At 34.9% G+C, this 22505-nt stretch overlaps 1 protein-coding gene across 1 annotated transcript in view; it reads left to right on the top strand.

Moving 5' to 3' along the window:
- Nucleotides 1-22505, top strand: part of DENND1B (DENN domain containing 1B) — a 162190-nt gene that overhangs the window by 118370 nt on the left and 21315 nt on the right. Inside the window, exons 16-19 of the mRNA XM_035891739.1 lie at nt 9622-9723; nt 15811-15901; nt 19811-19851; nt 20678-20746. Of these exons, the coding sequence (XP_035747632.1) occupies nt 9622-9723; nt 15811-15901; nt 19811-19851; nt 20678-20746 (303 nt within the window). The remainder of the gene's footprint in view (nt 1-9621; nt 9724-15810; nt 15902-19810; nt 19852-20677; nt 20747-22505) is intronic.

Raw genomic sequence — 22505 nt, 5'->3', positions numbered from 1 at the left:
TAAGGATATGTTGGCAATTTAGAAGACGCTACCACCTCCTGACGGCGAGTTGTACTGAAAAATAAATACTCAGCCAAAGTCAGCTATTTTCTTATTTGTATCCCTTTTATAACTTATTTAGCATAAAATTAGATTGTGTTAATGAAGCTACTTACACACAGCTCACCTGGTTTAATGTGGTGCCTTTCAGACTCCCATCATTTTTCACTGTACTGGTCCAGAGACTCTGCTGTGTTTAAGGCCAGAAGCTTTTTATTTCCTAGAAGAAGCCAGACATGAGGCAAACATGCATCTCTACTATTGTACACTTACCTTGATTCCACTGAGAAGTTAGGAGAAATGAAAACCCATTTCATACCATCAGAACTTGAGAATTTGTATTTTTTATGTTTTGCTGGCACTCGGTAGATTAATGTGTTATGTGCTTTCATCCTTTCTGGTTTATGAGGGTGGCACATATTGACCCTATTAGAGATAAAATCATCATTTCATCTGTCAGTCCAGATTTTTTTCCTATGATGTGTGCAAACTACTGATACTAGTTCCATTTATGACATTGGTTGAATCAGATTCCGAGCATGAGAGGTTTGGTGGTCTGATGGATTCAGGTATTTATTGAGATTTGGTAGGAGAAAATCATCCTTGCTTGAGATGTCAGGTTTGTAAAACCGGTGGGTGAGTGGGTGCATGGGTGTTTGGGGGTGAGGAGGACGGTGTATTCTTTTGTTGGGTAAGGAACTGTGTGGTATTCCTTGATGGAAATGGATAGGATCATTATTAATTCCAGATGAGGCCTTTTCCTGGAGGAAACATTAAAATACAGTATGGCAGGGTCTTCTACCCAAGTGCTTCTTTTGCAGGTAGTCTTTTTTGCTGTGAGCATTTTACACACTAGCTGTCTCTGCCTTTGACAACAATTGCTATTGAGATGAAAAGTAACCCATGCAGAAATAATGTAATGTGTAAGGATTTAGTTGAACTATTTGTGTTTAGCAGTCATTAGAGTTTTCTTATGATATGGAAAGCCAGTTTGCATATTATATCGAAATGACTGTCCCTGTTTTCAAAATTGCTAGTGTTAACACAGTACAATTTTCATTAAAACAAATAATTCCAACAAAATAGATAGTTGTCATTTATTCCATAGTGGCGTTACCTGACACTGCTTCGGGAGGGGTTATCTAATTTGTCCCTTAGTCTAAAGGTGAGGACACTGGTCTGTGTCAACTCATGGCAGCTTGCAGGAAAGAGGTGTTAATCCAAAAAGTGTCTTAATCTATATTTGATATATGCAAACAGAATTATGTCTGTCTGGTTGGTGTCCTTACCTCTGTTCTGACTAGAAATAAGCTCCAGTCGGTCCTGTGTTTAGGTAAGTTTGTTGAACTGAATGTGCAAGTTCTTAAGCATTCTGGTTAGCATCTCTGTTGAAATGAGCTCTCCTTTTAGCTGATTTCCTTTTTATTTCATTTTATCTGTTGGCATATATGAAATATCCACATTTGCACTGTATTGGAAGTAGTGCACTGTGCGTCATTTCAACTGGCAAACATTTGTTGAAGTGACCTTTTGCAGTCTTTCTTTCTGCATTATTTTCTTTGGTAGGTTTTTTTTGGGTTGCTTTTGTTTTTTTTTTTGGCTCCACTGATTGTATATAAGAGAAGTTATTTATGAAACCATTATGGCCTGATTATTATTTTTTTTTTTAAGATATGTTATTTCAGAATGTCTTAACAGGCAGAAGTCTGCTGGCAAATACCAGCATATCTTTGATTGGCATCAACTTGTCCAAAGACAAAGCGTATTTAAAAAAAAAAAAAAAAGTGTAACTTATTTTGAGCTGTGTTCATACTGTTTTAACTAATTTTAGTATTTTACAGAATTTTTGTTGTGATAGAAAAATTTATTAGAAACTGAATTTGCTCTGGATTAGTAGAAACTGAGAGGAGTTGTCCCATGATTGTTCAGCTTGATTTACATGAGCCTTTTGAACTCAGTTTAATGCATTGTGAATTGGGAAGTTCAAAAAATAGAACCACAGAATCACAGAATTGTTTAGGTTGGAAAAGACCTTTAAGATCATCAAGTCCAACTGTTAACCTAGCACTTCCAAATCCACCATTAAACGATGTCCCTAAGCACCACATCTCACGTCTTTTAAATACCTCCAGGGATGGGGACTCAACTGCTTCTCTGGGCAGCCTGTTCCAATGCTTGACAACCCTTTTGGTGAAGAAATTTTACTGTATTAGGACTGTTTGTCAGAAGTCTCAAAACTTGTGAATTGTTATTACAAAGACAATACTACCCTTTGTTTTGAAGTCTATGGTACTAGATCTAGTAAGGAAATCTAAACCACAGCTACGGGCTTTATTTACATTCTTTCAGGAGCTCAAGTAGTATTCATGTAGAAAATTTGTAGGGCGCATACTTAAATGAGAGCATTTTCTGTATAGGCTTGAAATATTTTTGCCATAAATAACCTTGTTATATCTTCAGAATCAAGAACTGAGAGGTTTTGGGGTACCATTTTTAGGATCGTAAACATCCTGATGAAAAATAAAATAATGTCTTTGGGTAGTTATTGATTTGCTTGTAAGTTGAAAAATATGTTTAAGTGTGCTATTTTCCTTGCAACAGTGTGTTCTGGATGATTTTAACTTGAAACATGAAACAACTGTCATTAATATTCACTTTGAGTAAAGAACAGCTTTGATAGTGTCTGTACTCATCCAACACTTCTTTTCACTCCAAACGCTGTTCATCACACTGAACACTCATTCTGTGCAACTGTTTGTTTTCAGCATAGGACAGATTCTCCTCGGTATAGCAATATGTCTTGAACAAACGTCTAGCAATTATTGAAAAAAAATGATTGGTGAAAGGGAAAATGGGAAGCTTCAAGGGTCTTGGAAGGAGTTCATGGGACTCCAAAAGACCATATGGAAAATTTGACTACTCTAATACAGACAGGAAATATGACATATAATAGATAAAGGTGATCATATTTTTTTGTGTAATAAATGATAATGAAAATCTTAATCCAGCAAAAGTTTCCAAGAAAAGTGGAAATAGTTGTTTTTTCTAATTTAGTCAGGATACTGAATTAAAGAAATCGGTCAAATCGATATCACTGCCAAAAATATTTTTGTAATATGCTACACTTTACATTAGCAAATATTGCATAATAGGAGTGGATCTGCAGAGCATAACAGTACAGTTGGTGCTAAGGACCTGACATTCACACAGTGTGCATTTCTAGCTTTATTGTGGTTCTTCTTTTAGTCTGGTGTTGAATACTGAATACCCATGACTAGCTGGAGCTCATTTTCTGCTTTAGTTTAATCCAGAAAGAATCCAGTTAATGCATGGTAGATGGGGATAATTGAAAAAAATCTTTATACAACCTCTTTTATTATCTTATCACCATTCCAAAATTTTGATAGGGAAGAGAAAAAGCAAATAAAACAGATTTTCATCTTTAGTTACTTCATTGTCATTTGATAAATGGCCAAAAAATAATCCAGACTATCAGTGGAATAGTGAATTAGAACGTTTTTGTATATGGTCCCATTCATGTAGAGGACTGCATTTCATTTTGGTAGGGTAATGTGCATGGACTTTGAGGGGTGGCGTGTCTCCAGCAGTGCAGACCTACAGCAGTGGCAGTGAGGCCATTCAAACAGTTTTGCAATAAGGAGCCCTTGCCCACAGGAGGGCAAGGTGGTCAGTGTGTGGTTGTACTTGCCCAGCTAGCAGCTGCGGTACGATCCATTGCACGATCTGCAGCGTCAGTGGTCACAGAGAGTTTTGATCACAAGAGTCTAACCCTGCATTGCAACGATCAGAGTGTTGTGACATGCTTCTTATACCATGTAAATGCATATACAAATCCAAATTACATTTACTTTGGGTGGCCAGAACTTAGCCTTTGTTGCTCCTATTTTCTTTAAGTAGTCCAGCATTTGGGAATTTATCGTGGAATAAGATTGCACGTTCCATGTTTCAGAATTGCATGCTTAGGTGGGAGTTAGATACAAAGATTACAGTTGTTCAGTTTGTGTCATTTTGTCAGTGTATGTGCAACATCATGTTTTTTCTGGGTATTTCACTTTATACATTCTTCATGGGTCATTTTTAGGCATCGTTCCTTATATCAGAAAAGAGCCATGCCAGTCAAATTTAACAAATCTGTGGTGGCTAGGGAAAATGGGCCTTACACGTGTATTTGTGCAAACCTTGCATATGAAAACAAAGACTAGTAAATTTTTTCCATTAATTACATACAGTATGGTTAGTTAAGAAAACGCCATATGATGTAAGGAATTCTTAAACAGGCAGTATTCCCACTGACAGTCTGTGTCTAGAGAGGGAAAGGTAGGTAAGAGAATGAGGAAGGAGTAGAAAGATAATAAGTATAAAAGTATTCACCATAATAGAGATTAATTTTAACATCATCAGGAAAATAAGCAAAGCAGAAGAGCTGTTTGCTCTTAGGCAGTAAACATCAAGAGGATACATAAGTGTGATTTCATTTTTTTTTTTTAAAGGGTAATTCATCATGGCAAGACTAATACGTTTCAAATGTATTTCAAATAAACAAATCCTCTTACTTTATGATACATCTATTAAAAGATTACGGAATTTAAGCAGCAATACCTTATTTTCTACCTTTGAAAAATTGGCTTTTTTTTTCAAGAATTAGATAACAAAATATTAAGCTGTTAAAAAAATAAAAGTCACCTCTTTTGGGGAAAAAAGTCCTCAAAGCTCTTGATGTTACAACAAAAGAAATAAACCCAGGGTAACTTTGTTTTAAGTTATGATGGTTGTAACATCACTCATCAGAAATTAAGAAATGAAGAGCAAAGGCTAATGGCTTGCTCTGGAATGCTCGGCAGTAGGAGTTCATGGTCTCATCAGCACACCAGGGGTGCTGAGATAACTTCCAGCTTGAAGATAGCATAACCTGTCAGACCTCACTTTAATTGAATGCTAACTGGAGTGCTTTGGGCCAATATTGACACTATTTTAAGTAGTGGCATCGGCTCTCCAACAGATGCAGATATTGTGTTCCGTATACAATCTAGCAAAATAATACATTTAAATGTTGTATTAGGAAAAAAAAATTAAGATTCAGAATGCACCTGAATTGCTTGAGAATGCATAAGTAATGGTTGCTTAAAATTGAGTCTCAAAATTAAACCTCTTGAGGGCAGGTGTCTCTTGAAGTGGGCATTGACTTGTTTACCTTTCCCCCAAGAATTAGGTGTAAGTGGTACAGCAGAGTACAGAAGCAGAGAAAGAGTAATGAAATGCCAGATCATAGTTTGTGTGCAAATCCAGAACCACCCTGTGTAATAACTGTTATGATTATTTATTGTGACTTCCATAAGAATTTTAATTTACATGTTGAAAACCACATTGTTTAATTTATCTTGAGGACCATAGTAGTCCTTTATTGAATATAGGTATTGTATTAATAGGACTTGTAAGTTTTAATTGTGACTATAAGAAATATCAGCATATCTGAATGTTTCTTCGGGTAGATTGCAAGAAATTTCAAATTTTGCAGAAATTTCTTTGTAATTTTTAATGCCACCTTCCTGAGTAGAATCATGGGTCATACTCAGTTATCCCCTTGCCTTTACCTCTGAATGTCATGACAACAGCTGAAATTTCAGCTTTGCACTTCCTAGATTTTAAGCAGAGGAATTTCAAAATCAAAATGATGTTTAAAATTCAGGGTTTTTTAAAAAATAAATTATAAAAAACCAGAGAAGCTATGCCCATACCTATCTACTTTACACTCTTCATGTAAGAAGCAAGAGCTATGATACGTAACGGTATTATTTACAGCAGCAGTACAAATAGTTGCTAGGAGTCATCTCATGCTAGAAAGTTATCAATGGTTTCTGAAATAAAGAAGTAAAATGTTTGTACTTCTTGCTCAAGTTAAATAGCACTAGATTTAGAAAGCACAAACATACCTTCTAATCTAGATTATTTTTCCTTTAAAAATGATCACGCTGCTTTAGCTCACTGTTTTCATGTTCCATTGAGGTCTGTATAAACAGCTTGGTGGGAAGCTATGAAAGGAGATGAAAATTCTATAGCAACTGTTGTTAAAAGGACAGATATCTTGTTTGGGCATGGATTGTTTGGTCTGAGTATTAGCTGTCTACTTTTCAGTATAGAGTCCCCACTGGGTTTTGATCGAACTTGTTTTGAAAGTACATTGTAGATCAATACAACAGGGACCATTTGATGGTCTAGCAGTTAAATATCAGTGGAGCATTCCTCCAAAACTCAGTTTCTAAAGGTACCCGCTTGTATTTGCAGAAAGGAGAATGTTACAGGCTATGGGTTTGAAAACTTGTAGAGCTATTTTGGTTTGTATTGTTCAAGAATTTATTTTTTAAATAGCACTTCAAAAGGCTTTGTGTTTACAGTAATAACCTTGAAGATTTGTAAAAGTTTTAGTCAGAAAACAATTTTGTTGTTCAGAGCCTTAAAAAGAGCTAGGAGGCAATTGTGTTATTTAATGGAGGTAATTGTATTATTTAATGCAATTTCAGTAAAGTTACGGCAGATACGCTGAGATAACTTCAGTGTGGAATTTCTGCAGGTTTCAAAAGATTTTCTCATTTTCATGTGTTGAACACTTATGAGCTTTAAACCTACTGAAATTTTTAAAGCAACCTTGCTATCAGTAGGTTCAAATAACATAGATGACTTCTGGATGTGAAGTCTTTATTGATCTGAATAAATTTTCAGCTAAGGAATAGCTTTGGTTATTCTGTCTCTGAAGTGTACTGATAAGGGAACAGATGCACCAATGCATGAGTGCTTACTAAGTATCTGAAGCATCCAGCGACTAAAGGAAAGTATTTGGGAAAATGTTACAGCCATGCACTAAAAATGTGTGTTGAACTACGATTTCCTGGCATTCTGTGACATGGCTTGGGCGGGAGAAGTGCCATCAAGTAAAACCATCTGAGTGCTCTCTCCTCCCAGTCATGATGTGAAAGGGAGAGCAAGCATGCCTGTTTTCTCTTCTGCTGGGAGATAACCTCTCCTTTTTCTCTTTTATCTTTCCCAAGACGATTGGGAAAGTGGGAATGGAGTCATAGCTTAGTTTTTATTTTTCTAAATAGTATATTTTGAAAATACTATTTTCTCTCTTTGGTCCTAAATTTAATGTTTCATAGTATGTCATGAGCCATCATCTAGTCAGTTCTGCACTCCCACAAAGCCTCTGTATTTCCAGAAATTGTTTCTTTGTTTATCAACAACAAAAAATATATACGTTACACACACACACACACGCACAAACACACACACACACACACACATACATATATATATATATATATAAAGAGTTAGAATTTGCTGCCTTGAAATTTTTTTGGAAGAACGACAGAACTGAGAAGAGAGTCTGCCCTCAGGAACACTATGTCTTGTACCACCATATCTCACTGGAGACTATTTCATTTGTTTTGATGCACTTTGAATTTGCTAAGTAGCTTGGGGTCATCTTCTTAAGACAAGAGTCTTTAGGAGCTCAAGAACAGCTAATGCAAAGTGGGTCAGGAAGGCAGTGCTATTTAAAGTACCACAACCATTTCAAGCTATTTGGCAGATCCAGCATGTCCTGCATGCGTACAGTGTTCACCAGTTATTTCAGGATAAGTAGTAGGTGGAGTAACTTGGGTGCTTCTCCTGGAGACTTGATGGACACAGTGCTGCGTGTTGTACTGAGGATTGGTTTGCATATCACAGCATTCCAGCTACCCTGTGAAAGGGGAAGGATTACGCTACGTAAATGCATAGCTTCTAGCTCTTCCCAGTGAGATTTCTTTTCTAAAATCAGAGGTGCCATAAAGAAGTAAGGATGTAAAACTTAAAAACAAGTTAAACATGAACTGAAGTGCTTTGCTGAGTAGAACTGGACCTCGTAAAAGAGAGACTTAAAAAGAGGGAAGCTTCTGATGGTACAGGAGTAGGATTTTAAAACGACATCACAGTGTTTTTACCGCAACATTTCCTTGGATCGTACTTGAACCATTTAAAAAAAATGTGCAAGGTGTAAACAGCAGTTAAAAGTGATTTAGAGCTACTCCGCCAAACTCACTTAGGTCACATGCAGAAAATAGTTTGGGATATTCTGGAAGCACATAACTGCACAGTCAGCCAGAATGATAGGAAAATACGTAAAGTAGCACGTGTGATTAAACAGGGTTAGGAGCAGAAAGCTGTGGTCATCATGGGCATGAATAAATTTGTCTTTAAAGTGGCTAACAGTTGGAAATATTGTGAAGATCAATATAGCAGCTGTCTGATCTTTTTTCTTTTGAATGTCTGAGGTGTCTTTTATTCTGTTGTAGGACTGCACTGTATATGTAGCTTTTGGGTAGGAAAACATTCTATGGTAGATTTAGGTGTGGCATTTTGTTGGATTCTGAATGTTCTGTCTTTGACACCTTTGGTAATTGTTTCTAACCTGGTCATGATTTTGGCTTTGTGAATGTGGGTGAGAGGCCTTTTGGCGTTATGATATCAGTTCACGTACCTTGATAGCTACACAAACCTTGTAATATACCCATCCAGTTAAGTCTAACAGCCTCAAGTATTTATCACAAAGTATTGACAAGAATAACAGAATTGGCGAGAATGCTCATCAGAAACATCCAGTGGTCTGTGCACACCCAAGATAGCAAATTTTAAATGAAATTAGGGAGTAATGTGGGAGTCAATTTGATTGTTTATAAATAATCTTATTAGCCTCTTTTTATTTTTAAATGAGTGCTGTTTTCAGCAATATTTTTTTCAACACACAATTCCATTTTCAATGAATACTTTTTGATCTTCTTTCATCATCAAAGTGTTTTGATGCAGGGTTTTTGGTAACTATAGGCTATGCGTTTTTCCCATGTTGAGGAAATATATTGTATTGTAGTAAATGTTAACCTCATCTGTTCAGACTTTCTTCATAACAGTATTCCAAAAAATTTGTACCTTTTGTTTCGTGTAAAAATAAAATAGATGTATATTTCAATAATTTCCTGCTAAACCAGCAGTGTATTGATCAGGCTTCTCATGTTTTTGTAGAATAAATATAATTGTGTGTAGATACATGTTTTTGGACTGAATTAGAGTTTTGGTTTACTAGTATTGCTGGTTTAGCATGCCAGGGAATCAGAGTAGTCCTGAACAATAACACATGTTAAATTATTTGAAGCAGTGGACCTGCTCTTCCTCAAAATTTGAACCACTTCCTTGAAATTTTTAATGAAGAGCGCTATAAAGGTAACATGAACCAACTGTAAACGACTTACTTTTCCTTGCTATGTGTATTTTGTAGGCTGACTTCATAAACCAGAGGTTCAATGCAACATGTATTTTGAGAACTATTTAAATATTGTATGAAGATTTTGGGCTATTTTTGTCATTGTCTATGTTTGTTTAATTGGGTGCATGCTTATCTAGATTGCTTGAAAGGCAATATTTGAATGTATCAGCTATTAAGAAATAAATTAATTTGTAATGGAAAATTTTAAATAAATCAGCATATTTTTATAGTCTAGTTACCATCTAACTTTTTCTGTTTAAATTTTTTAGGGAGAGCCTATAACTTTCTGTGAGAATAGTTTTGTGAAGCATCGTTCCAGTACTACTAAGCAGTTCCTTGAAACTGCTGTTAATCTTCAACTATTTAAACAGGTATGAGAGGGTAAATAACCCATTGTTATTGTTTTTCTCTTAAAACATATCCTTATTTAAATAAGTTTTCCTTTCTGTCAACTTACGAAAATCTGGGATAAAATATAAATACAAATACTTTGTGTACAGACAATCATCCCAGTTTTCTTGTATTTTTAAATCTTCAGTTATTGTTAAAAAGAAGTGGGGGGGGGCAACTAAAAAAACCCTGCCAAACCAAACAAAAAACCAACAAAAAACCCCCAACCCCAGGCTGCAGTGTAGCATCTCTTCAGAGCCAGTCAGCATCTCATCTAAACAAGAAGAATCATGGTTCTCCCAGCTTGATGATTGAACTTCATTTTCAGCTCTCTTGGCTTGTGACCAAAGAACCTAAACAACATAGTGCTTACTTAAATTGGACTTCAATGGTGTTTTATTTAAAAACTGGATTAATACTGTAATTGCAGTTTTCATTGCTAGGCTTTTTGAAGTATGCACACAGAGAATGTTACAAACCCAAGCCATAGGGGTGGCCTGAAGAGTATTCTGGGTGACCTGTTAATACAGATTTTGAACTTACAGAGAAAATGTTGGATGTCGAGCACAGCTCAGTAATAGCTTTTTTACAGTCTTTTGAAATGAATTTTTTTCTTTGATTTTATTCTGTAAATCTCTTTTCCCCCTTTTCTTCATATGCATTAAAAGTGTTAAGAAACTTATAACTAGATTTTTAGGAAAATCAAGGAAAATCTGAATGAACTGATAAGACCCATAAAAGTATATATTTGCCTGCAAATATCTGGAATGATTGAGGCATAGGAGTTCATGTTTTAATAATCTGGTGAACTTCTTTGAAGATATACTACCATGATAGGTGAGGGAAATTCATTATATGTAAAATCTTCTAATTTTCAAAAAACATTTGGTGTTAATCAGAGACTAGTGTCTAAAGTAAAGATTTATGCATGGATGATAGTTTGTTGAAGTCCTGTGAAAATATGTTTCTCCTAGTTGTATAAATGTTAAGGAAATATTGATCATAGAATCGGGCTCCTTTAATTTTACTGCATTTTATTTTATACAATGTGAAAATGTAAATAAAAATATAAAATAACAAAGAAGAAATCTGAAACCTTTTGAGGTATCCAGCACATATGATTGAAATGGAAAGAAGTGATGGAGTGAAGAGTGTTGTTTGTTTTGCGTATCTCAGTGTGATAAGTTAGCATGAGACTTTCTTAATAGAAAGCTGCTTACAAGCAATGTTTCTAATTGTTGTCTCAATACTACTACTAAAGCAAGATCTTCAGCTGTAAGAAAAAGGTTTAACTTCACTGAAATGAATGTCCATGTGGCTCTGTACTTACCCATTACATTTTATATGTGTTCAATTAAACAGAATCAGTTTACAGTTTGTTTATAGCTTGTTTTAATTTTATTTCAACTAAAGGAAATAATATATTTCAGAGGATTAGGAAACAGTAACAATTTTGATGATGTGTGGGGTTTAATAGTAGTAGTAGGTTTTTTTCATTCTTCTAGTTTCTGTTGTGAAGGTTACTCCTACTTTTTCAGCTAATCCTCAGCCCAGCTGCATCTTCTCCAGTTTTTCCCACTGACAAATGAGCTGTTTTCAAAGTTGTTTGTGTTCAAAAAGACTAAACTGTATTTTATTCTGTTCTATAAAATCTTTTCAGCAGAAAATAGTTCTTAGAAGCAGCCTTAAACCTAGACCAAGCAGAAAATAGGTACTTTAAATGCACCCTTTTTGCCATGACTGACAAGTAAGCTTTATTTGTGCCATTTTATAAAATCCTTCCTCAGTCCTTTTTTAATCTTCTCCCCCTCTCTCCTATATTAAAACATGTTAATTCCTCTTATTTAACCACTCTTAATTTTGGAAGTTGTAGTATCTTTTCAGCAAAGTACCAGGAAATCACTGTCAGAATAAATTGTGGAATAAATTCTTTGTGTTGCTCCCATTCAGATTGTTTTCATCTTCATCATCATCTGGTTTTACTTTGCATTGTATTATGATGTGCTTTCTAGTAATGATATCCCAAAATGTATTAGCACATGCCAGTCTTTTATACCAAAATCATTAACTAACCTATAAATAGAATCAATCGCAACACTTACCATTAAGTACCATGACCCGTGCCATTTCCATTACATGCTGTTATGTCCCTTATGGGCCAGTCCTCATCCCACCTAAAGTTCAGGTGTACTGTTCAGGTACTCTGCTTTTATTTCATCAAAGCTGGTATTTTGAGGCTTTTATGTGGTATAGATAAATTGCATTTCCTTTGTCTAGAAAATTAATTGTCAAAGAATCTGTGAGAACCAGTGTTTTGATAACTCATATGTTATATCTTTCCATTTACCATTTTCCCCCCAAAATCTATTTGTAAGCCTCATCTAGTTGTTAAGGGCAAACTGACAGGCCAGCATGGTACTGTTATTCTTCATTTCAACTGTTTCCTTTACCTTGATAGACTCATAAAAATTTTTTTACTTGCTGGTTTCCTTAGAATCATGTAGCAGAGGTGAATCTAGGGGGTTTTTGACTCGAGTTTTGTTCCTTGGTTATTATAATGTCCATTTCTGTATCTCATTTTCATTAACACTTTTATTTTTGTTCCCTTATTCAGCATCATAGTCTTCACTGAAAATTGAGACAGGATATTTTTGGCAGCGACCATGCCTAGATTATCTTTTAGCCTCAAACCATTCTCTTGGTCTTATAAATTATGGAGATGTCTTTTAAATCAGGTTGATGACTTCACGTTTTTGGAATTTGAAAGGACTGCTTATATTGCTCTGAAACAGAATACACCAAAATGTGTATGCGAAACATAAATTTTCCGGGAATTCGTAGAAGTAATTTATGATGAATACCCTGATGTGGGTCACAACTATAGGGATGTGTGAAGTTCAGTTTGCTGGATTTAGTTTTCTAAAGCTGTCTTCTGCCCTGAATAGTTTTAATTTTAAAAACCCTGGTTATTGTTATTCTGTAACTATTAGGATATTTAATCATATAAATATATTTTTCTTAAAAAGAAAATGACTAATATTTTTATGTTAAATATTCTTAAATTTTTATTTAATATTCTGTATGACAGTTTTTCTTCAGCTTTTATACGCTTGTTCTTTTAGACTGTACTTACATCTTTTCTCACTTTTTTTTCCCCCCAAATCTGTGATATTTGTATTATTATGTATGCTATCTATTTGTTTGCTTTTTCTGAGCCTTAGAAAGGCTCCCCTTTAATTATGGTAACATGGAAGGTAGCTAATCTTTATTTCAAGCTGCAAATATAAGCAATTAATAGTTGCATCTTACATGTCAAATAGTTCTGATGCATGTCCAGGGAAAATATTAATTCATTCTTAGAAGCATGAAGCCTAATGCTAGACTATCTCATTAAATAATGTGATTGTGTAAGTGAAGTAATCTGCAGCATTTACTGGGATTTGTTACTAAAATGGTGGAAAGTGCTAATTAGGCAAATATATACTGAATGCAGGATTAGGACTTCAAAAGTCATAAGTCTTTGAAAATTACTAGTAATTTCAAATTTCATTTACAAGCTTTATAAGTTGAGCCCTCTTGCAAGCTATTGAGCTGTTACTGTGTGGAAATCACGCTTACGATGTTTTCTTTGCTTCTACCAACTGTTTATTTTTAATAATGGGTGAATTGACTTGGAAGTTTTACTCCTGCCTAAAGAAGTGATTGGCTTTAGCTCACAAACATCATCTCTCCTCCCTCATCCCCCACCCTTTATCACATGTACAACAAGATCTTCTGAAGTGGATATGGTCTATATTTTGGTTTTAGAATTCAAAATTATAGAAGTATTATGGTCGTTTTGTCTTCAGTCAGCTCAAAATCCAAGAGCAGCACTGGAATTACTAGTTCTCCATTGAAAGTGGTAGTCCAACAACAGCTATCTGGATCTTAAAGTCAATGCATTTCTTGAAATAGCAGGCCCAGATTTTTTGAGAGAGCATGAGTTTGAAAAACAGGAGGAGAAAACCATGAAGTGTATGTGTGATTCCACGTGCTATTCTTTTCATGTAGCAATTTCATTGCAAGCATTAATAGTAAATTACTCAAAAGTAATAACTACTACTACCACTACTAACACTTATTTCCTTTAAATAATGTCTCCAATATCTTTTTGCTAACAGTTCTGTTTGTCAGTATTTACATTAAGTATTCAGTTGGAGTGGTCTCTAAAAACTAAAATTCAGCCACTGTCTCAGCCTTCTGTTGATAGGATTTTACCAAATGATGAGTACATCCATAAATCTTATGTTAGTTTATGGTATGGAATGAATTCATAACTTTCCCAAAAGAGATAACGTCTTACAGTTCAAAGACTGGGGATGGGACGGGGGGGTGTGGGGTTTTTTTTGGTGTTTTTTCTTTTCTTCACAGCAGTAGCTAAAGATGCTCTTATCTCTCTTTCTTACTGTGAAATAATCCAGTGATCCCATAGTGGTCTGACCATGAACCAACCTATTTGGCAGAAAGCCAACTTGGAGTAAAATGAAAAAAATAAGAAGGAATTTAGACAAGAAAGAGAAAGAAATGGTTATCTTTGTGCTTGCCTTCTTCTTGCTGCCGGAATTTTTATACTCTGAGAAAGTAATTTGTTTCATATTGCTAGTCTGTTCATTGACAAGCATCAGATTGTCACTGACACTGTTTGGATAATCTGTGGTAAAATATTATATAGCCAAACAATTAATTTTTTGTTGTTTCCTATGTACTATTTAGTACCAGTGAATAAGTCATAATTGTTATTAGTAGATGAACTGTGTGTAACTGGAAAAGTGCTTTCTTACTTTATCTCTCAGACTTGAGTTAGCCTTTTCAAAACAAAAAGGGAGGGGTTGCTTCTTGAAAGAATTTTAAACCTTTAAGGATGTGCTCATACTACTTTGAAGCCTAGTAATTCTTGAAAAGAATGCATTTGTTCCCTCTGAAAGATTTAATCATTATCTTCCTTGACTTTTTCTGATGTATTTGGATCATTTCAGTCTTTCTATATATACTTAGATGTGGATGCAAATCCAGGTCCTCATGCAGCTGTAACCTCTGCATAAAGACAAGTGTTGCAATATACATTTGTCGATGCAACTAAATAAGTGTTAGTGGTTAAAAAAAGAAAAGGGCAAACAGTTGTGTTGGAACTTAAAAATACAGTGGTGTCAACCCTGAACTGTGCTCAGTCAGGTGGAGAGGGTTTTAGGGGTCTGCCTTGGCATGGCACTTTGTTTTGGGACTTCATGCATCCCATTCCCATTCACTTAAATGAAACGTCCTTCGAGCCAGTTTGTGCGCTGCCTGTCAAATCCAACCTGCTGCTACCACTGTTTCTGAAACCAAGCCACAGCCTTCCTCTGTTGTTTCTGTGTGGATTTGTGTGGTTTTGCTATGATTTCCTTTCCATGTACTGTCCTTATAGGGTCATTTTTCATGTAAAACATACACTTCTAATGGAGCTCAAGTAGACATCATAGCCCATCGTGTCACTGAACTGGGTCTGGTGAAATGTTTCCAGTTGTTCTAAAGGTACCTTCTGTGCACAACAAGTTCTACTTTGGACCCACTGATGCATACCCAGAAAGGGATACCATAGGAAGGGTTGTTTATGTTCTTTTGTTGATGGTACAAAGCAAGCTTACAATTTCAAAATAGAACATCAGAGAGCATCTCAGTGGACTTTATTTGATTATGATTACAAACCCAAAGGATTTCTTGAAGGAAATAAATTAGTATATTTTTATGCCATTAGAAAAGCAAAAAAAGCTTGAAAGCCATTTAAAATATTTCTGAACAAACTCATGTGTAATTTAATTGACTATAAAATTCTACAATTCTATTTGCAAATTGTGTATAGTACATATTGTGATATTTCTGCTGCTCATAGTTGCAAATGCTCTTGCAAAATCCATCTAAAAGCACTATATTATTCATAAGCCATATGTTGTCTTGAACATCCATATTCCATTATAATGTACACACTGAAAACTGTAACACTGTATAGCAATAGAAGGGCCAAAAAAGTGTGACTTTTTTTTTCCCCCCAGTTTATTGATGGTCGGCTTTCAAAATTAAATGCGGGAAGAGGATTCTCTGATGTTTTTGAAGAAGAAATCACAGCAGGAGGCTTTTGTGGAGGTACAGACTTAATTTGAGTGCACTCACTGATGATGCTTCTTTGGGAGCTGTTCAGCACGATGATGTTCTCAGGATGTCCAGTAAATTTTAGAAGTCATTAATCTTATTACTGCTTCATTGTATCCATTGATTCTTGGACAGGTTTTAGCCTTTAAAAAATCACTGCTGGGACATATACTATTAGGTATCTAGTTATATCAATGTATTAAATGAATATGTGTTGTTTTAATGCAGTAAAATTATAGATTTTAGTATATCATGAAATATCACTATATTATTACATTTTTAACTGCATGTTTACATAAGGTGATGTATGTAAACTGCATTTAAAAAATAATTTTCAAATTTCTGCTGAACTTTTTCTAGATAATTATGTTTTCCATAAACACTAACTTTTTTTACATCTAATTATTTCTGCAGTGCAGAAATCAGAGTGATTTCCTGAATCTCCAGCAAATGTATTACTCTAAAAATGAGGGAAAAAGTTTACCATGTGTACATAATCTCAGAAGGTATATTGAAAGTTTACCTTCTTCATAAATAAAAATATTATTCATTATGTTGTTTCCCTCAGTTGATGTTTACTGACAATTGTTGTAACATTTTTCACATTTGAGTGTGCACTGAATCGATAGCCGAATATTGCAGGATTATTGATTGCTTTCCTGTTAGACATTTATTACAGCTATATTGTTATTTGAGGTGTCATATTTGCTATCAAAATATTGGATCAAAATACGCACGACAGAGCACAAATACTGTTTTATGGTCTTGAAAGTAGTGTAGAAACTTTCTCATTAAATAGAGGTTATGTGATTTGAGCAAATCCACCAAGTTACATATGGCAGCTTTAGACGGTCTTCTTTGCAAGACTACCCTTAGGTGGGCATATTTACAGAGGAAAGGATTTGGCCCCCATGGAGAAATGATTGAATGGTGCAGAGCTATCTTTACTTTCTGTAAAATACCTTTTTTATGCTCAGAGTACATAAATCCTTTTGTTCAAGATTTTCACTGCCTTCTCCTGCCCTCTGTGTCTTGTGCAATGACGTAGCACATACTTTTTTTTTTTTTTTTTGATTAAAGTATGGTTAGTTTTACAGGGATTTACGTCTTTTCTACCTTTTAAGGGTAACTTACGCTGCTCTGTAAACAGATTTTAGGCATGGAGCATTCATTATTCGGAAAGGTGGGGGCGGTATTCGGCGTTCGTTCACTGACTGCAGTTAGGGGGTCAGGAGGCTGCAATAAAACTGCAACAGAAGTTAGATAAAGCTTGTTTCTTGGCTGTGTGCTGGCAGCCTGTGAACCACATCTCACCTAGCTCTGCTCAGGGGGGAGTGCTCAGTTTTGCTAGCCGTTCTCAGTTAGATTGCACTGCGTGCTTACTTTTCAAGTCAGACAAGCTGTATATTGCCAGGTTGTGGACAAATTGCTTAGGGCACATATTCAGTATTTACATAACTGCTGTCTCATTATCGTTATGAAGTGCAGGGCTAACAATGTGTATGCAATTGAAGGTGACATTTTGTGACGCTAATGGGGTAGAACCATGATCTCTTTGCAGAGTTAACTCCCATCAACTTTATCAGGAAGCCCAAGATTTAAAAAAAACAGGTGAAGTCCAGCCTTCAGAAAAGTCACAGACAGTTAGTGTAAGTTACAAGCTGTTAAAAGGACAGGTGAACACATTCTTAGCTATAGCAAGTATAATGTAAAAATTACTGAATCAAATAGAAATGTTTCTTTAAGTAATCTCTTTAATTTGCATTTTTCTACATGTGCAAGCATAACTAAACCAGCACAGAAAATTAAACTGGAAATTGGAGAATAAAACTTAGATTTCATTATTTTTTTTATATATTTTTTTCAGTAAAATGGTCAAAACTTATTTCCTTGTGACTGTGAGAAAAAATTTGTCAGGCATCTTCATTACAGTTTGCACTTTATACTTAAATTTTTATTTTCTGTTACATGTATTATTCTGTGGAAGTATTAGTTCTCAAGAGTTTTATGTAACTTTCAATACAAGAATATAGTGATGATTGATTGGCTTAGCACTTGGATTTCTTGTAGAAAATATCCATTAAAGTAATTTGTAATCGCATGAATTGTACTACAGCCGTAATTTTTTTTTTTTTTTTTGAGTTGGTCTAGTATCAGTGGTGGTAGTATAAGGAAAACTAAAACAGTGAGAACCTTTGAACCTCTCTTAATAATAATTTATTTTAAGGAGTCAGCATTTTCTTGCTAGAGTTTCAGGAGATTCAACTCTAGCTTAGGGTATGCAGCATTAACGTGGCCTCTTCTATAATGAGCGTTTATCCATTTTCTTTATTGCCTTCCCTGAAGTCTCTCTATACAACTAGAAGACAGTTAAACTTCTTGGTGATTTTCCATGATCTCATTTACTGTCTCTAGTAATTGCTTAAGTCATAGGCTGTGACAGAGAAAGGTCAGACGTGGCAAGTGTCACTGTTAAGGACACCATAAGCCACATGAGATATGAAAATTTTTTATAAGAATTTGAAGTTATGAAATATCATGAAATGTTAGAGAAAGTACTTATGATTCATTGAAATTTCATTAACTCACTACCAGTGGTTAAATTTCACTTTGTTATATGTTACTCGCATGCAACCTTCTCTGGTAGTTCCAGGGAGCCAGATCGAAGAAGTAAATTCTGCTTTAGGTTGCTCTTTGACAGTATTACTGGAGATAGGATCATGATGATCATCAGGTTCTCTGCTTTCTAAGTGAGCATTGCTTTCACCTGTGCCATTGTTCCTGAGAGACTCGCTGTCTCAAAATTGCTTGTAAAACATGGAGTGGAATGAGCAAAAAGTGCTTAATAAGAGTATAAACAGCTCGGTTTTTTCACTTCACTGAGAAACTTGGGAATACCTTTTACAATGATCCAGTTAGTTCTCAGCCATGTTCTAGGAGAATGTTGTGGCTTTCCACTAGTCAATGCAATAATTCCATGCAGGCCCTAGTTAATTGATTATAGCAAAGCTTAAGAAGTTTTGAGAACTCCTGTTAAAAGTCTGTAACATCAAGGATATATCAGTATGGTCCTTTCAAAATGGATAAACGCTCTGTTTGAAACTTGAGCAGTCTTGTCGATGTGAATGTCTTGTCTGGGGTTAGTAGCAGCTCACAGTACCAGAGAATTCAAGTGACTGATGTACTCTAAAATTTTCTCAGGGATCAGGGACCCAATCTTTGGTGTTCAGCTGAAGCAATTCTGGGAAATAGCATTCATTTCTTCTTCAAGTGCTCAGTAAAACTTAACCCTGTCCTTCATGGCCAGCTTAGTGCCACACTAGTCCTACAGAAGCCAGTAGCTCTCACTTGCCTTTTAGAGGTTTTCCTTTGTGAAAGAAAGTAGATACAGTTAATAATTTAACAGGCTTTCTCCTGCACAGAGGTATATAGTTGTGTCATAATCCTTTGACTTTTCTCTCATTCTTTTTCCTTGGGATGGTACCATCTGCAGTCCATGTCATTTTTGTGCTTGAAAGTTTGCCCAGTGGGATCATTATGTTTGAATGCAATTCATTATATATTATTCTTTCCTTTGGGTTGGTGTTTTTCTTTTTAGACTTTTAGCAGTATGTTATGTTACCGCAGTTTAATTTCTCTTTCTACCTCATTTCGAATCAAGGACTCCGTGTGGTGAAAAGATACGCTTTTACAAAGAAAATAGAATACATGAAATAAGAGATACCTAGGGTTTTTTCTTAAGTGTACACATGTTCTTATCTTTACATTCCTTGTCTATCTGGGAAGAATAAAATTAATGAATAATCCTCTAAGGGAATTTTTATGCAGATTGTGAGGAGGGTTGAAACACTTAAAATGTTGAATGTATGTTTGATTGTGTGACATTTTACACTTCTATTTCAGGAAATTCAAGAACTTATCAGCAGTGGGTGCACACAGTGAAGGTATAAACTTGGTTAAGTAATTATACTGGCCATCCTGTTCTTTAAATCTTTGTCCTTTTCCTTACATATATATATGTAAAGGTAAAAAATGCATTTGCAAGGAAAATAGAATTACATTCTATAATAAATAACGTCTGTGGTATATACAATAATTTTGTGGTTTTTTTCTTGAAGACTTAAAAAAAAAAAAAGTCCCATATACAACACAAATGCCAAAACGCACAAGGTTCTCTGTCTGTATAGTCAGGGATTTCACTGCTTTCTGTATTACGTTACATTCTGTAACTGTGAATTAGGTGTGACAGTACAATTTGATAAAAAGTTTATCACTTCTAGTAAATAGAAATTTCATTAATATGGATTTGTGCAGTTTGGCTAGCAGAAGACCCTTGGTATAACCTCGTTATTCTGCAGGATTAGTGAAATATATTATTTTAGATTAAGAGAATTCTTGTGTGATTAAAGGAGATAGTTCTTTCTGTCAGGTCAAAGTATTTTTAAGTTGCATAATAAATATGATAGGAAGACACAAAAAGTCGCCATAACTTCTGAATTGATTTTGAAATGGTAACAACAAATGAAGAATGAAAATACATCACTCTGTTAGAATGCATTGATAAATGTGTCAGCTATGATAATGATGTACTGTAACCCTTGTGTAGCTGCAGACAGCAGGTTGGGGAGGAAAGACAGCTGTGGTTTCTCTTACCAATTTAAAAGGAAGAATGTAATTTTTTTATAGCACACTGTTTATTTTTCCTTGCTGTTGTCTGAAGGTTTGACTTGTGTTAAAATCTTACTAAAATACGTTTTTTATGTATTTCAGAAAGGCGGTGCACTGATCAACACAGCAGTGACCAAAGCCACTCCGGCTGTGAAAACAGCATATAAATTTGTAAGATCATCTCTTTCAAATAAATAATACATAAAAATACTGCAACGCCCTACCACCTCTCATCCTTCCTGAATAGTTAAAAACCTAAGCATTATATAAATATATTGCTGAAAAACACTTCAGCCTGTAGGATGTGTTTAGCTTCATTTGTTTTCTCATATAGCACTAGCATTTAGAGTTGATTCAGTGTTCCAGATAGCTTTTGTGTAACAATAGACATTTTTCAAAGCATCATTCTGCTTTTTTTGTTTCAATCATGATACATACTAGAACTTTATTTGAATATCATTTAGATATTTGATACACAGCTGTAAACTCTTCCTAACCTGGTGACAACACGATTAAAATATGGACTCTGAAAATAGAAATCCTCATTTACACTAAGGTCCTGTAATACAACACAGACATTTCAAAGTTAACATAAGTGTAAAACATTTTGTAAATGTTACATTTATATGTAATGTAAATATAGTCTCATAGTATATTGTTACATAGAATATGGTGTTAACATGATGTAGACATCCTCTATTCAGAACAGATACACTTTGTGCTAGACAAATGGAGTCCTGGCTTACACAGATGCAATTTCACTTTGGCACTAAGTGCTGCACTATTGAAAAGATGTGGTAAGCATCAGTAATGTATGCAGCAAGCCTTTTCTATCATCTGCTCTTTTAAAGATGATACAAGAATACTCATGTTTAACTGGATTTAATGCTTATACTTTTGAGCTTAAAAGATTTTGTTTTAAAAGACTACCTAACCAATAAAGCATGTGAAATTTTATGGTGCCATGCAGTATGAAAAAACAGCAATGGTGTAAAATGAAGGGGAAATTATTTTAAGGTTGCATTTTTAGTATATGGGAAAATACTTTTGGCTTCCTTTTTGCTTTTCCAAATATTTCACTAGTTGCATGCATAATCAGTAGTCCTGAATAAATCAGTACATCAGTCTAAGCTAGTGTATTTTATATAAAATTTTCAAACAGAATTTTTAATTTTACATCAGTTGAGAAACACAGCAGTCGTGGAGATAAACAGGTAAATAAATGTACTTCATATTCATGAACTCATTTATAATTTAAAAAATGGTTCATTAACAGGTTATCTGCAAATTATTCTTCTTCAGTTTGCACTAGCTTAGACTGTGGTTACATGATCTTCTCCCAGCCTTCAATTTTGATAATTATGTCCTTGATAATAAAGGTTCTTCAAAGTGAACTTCTGTTCAGGAAACGCTGGTAAATTTTGTGAGGATCTGTGTGTATATGCTATTCATATTTATACCCCATTTAATTTCTTATGCTGGTGCCCTTTATGGAGCCTGCTACTGGAGGAATGAAATATGTGTTTCTTAATTGCTAGATAACTGATCGGTAGCCTTGAGTAATGTGCCTGGTACCATCCCTCAGAGTTAGAACAAAGCACTCCAAAATTCATCCAAATGCTGTGAGCATGATCTGGAAAGTTTAAAGTGGCTCTCAGGTTAGCATCTGCTACATGGCACCCCATTGTGCTGTTATTGAGCTTATAGATGTATGGTTTAAGGATCAAAAAGACTCTCTGACCCCTTGATTCAAGAGAATGTTTTTCTGAATTTCCATGTATAGAAAACCATAGAAAAATAGGTGGTTTCCACATATTTATGCCCTTAAATATAATTTTAAAGTCCTATTTTCAAGGCAACTTGAAAACCTTCGTAGTTTTTTCCTATATCATATGAGAAAAATACGGGGGTTGGATCCCCCTCTCCTTCC

This window comes from Egretta garzetta, unplaced genomic scaffold (genome assembly GCF_000687185.1).
Source record: "Egretta garzetta isolate BGI_Z169 unplaced genomic scaffold, ASM68718v1 scaffold163, whole genome shotgun sequence".
NCBI classification, from domain to species: Eukaryota; Metazoa; Chordata; class Aves; order Pelecaniformes; family Ardeidae; genus Egretta; species Egretta garzetta.
The sequence above is the reverse complement of the archived record's forward strand: the minus strand, read 5'-3'. Positions and strand labels throughout refer to the sequence as shown.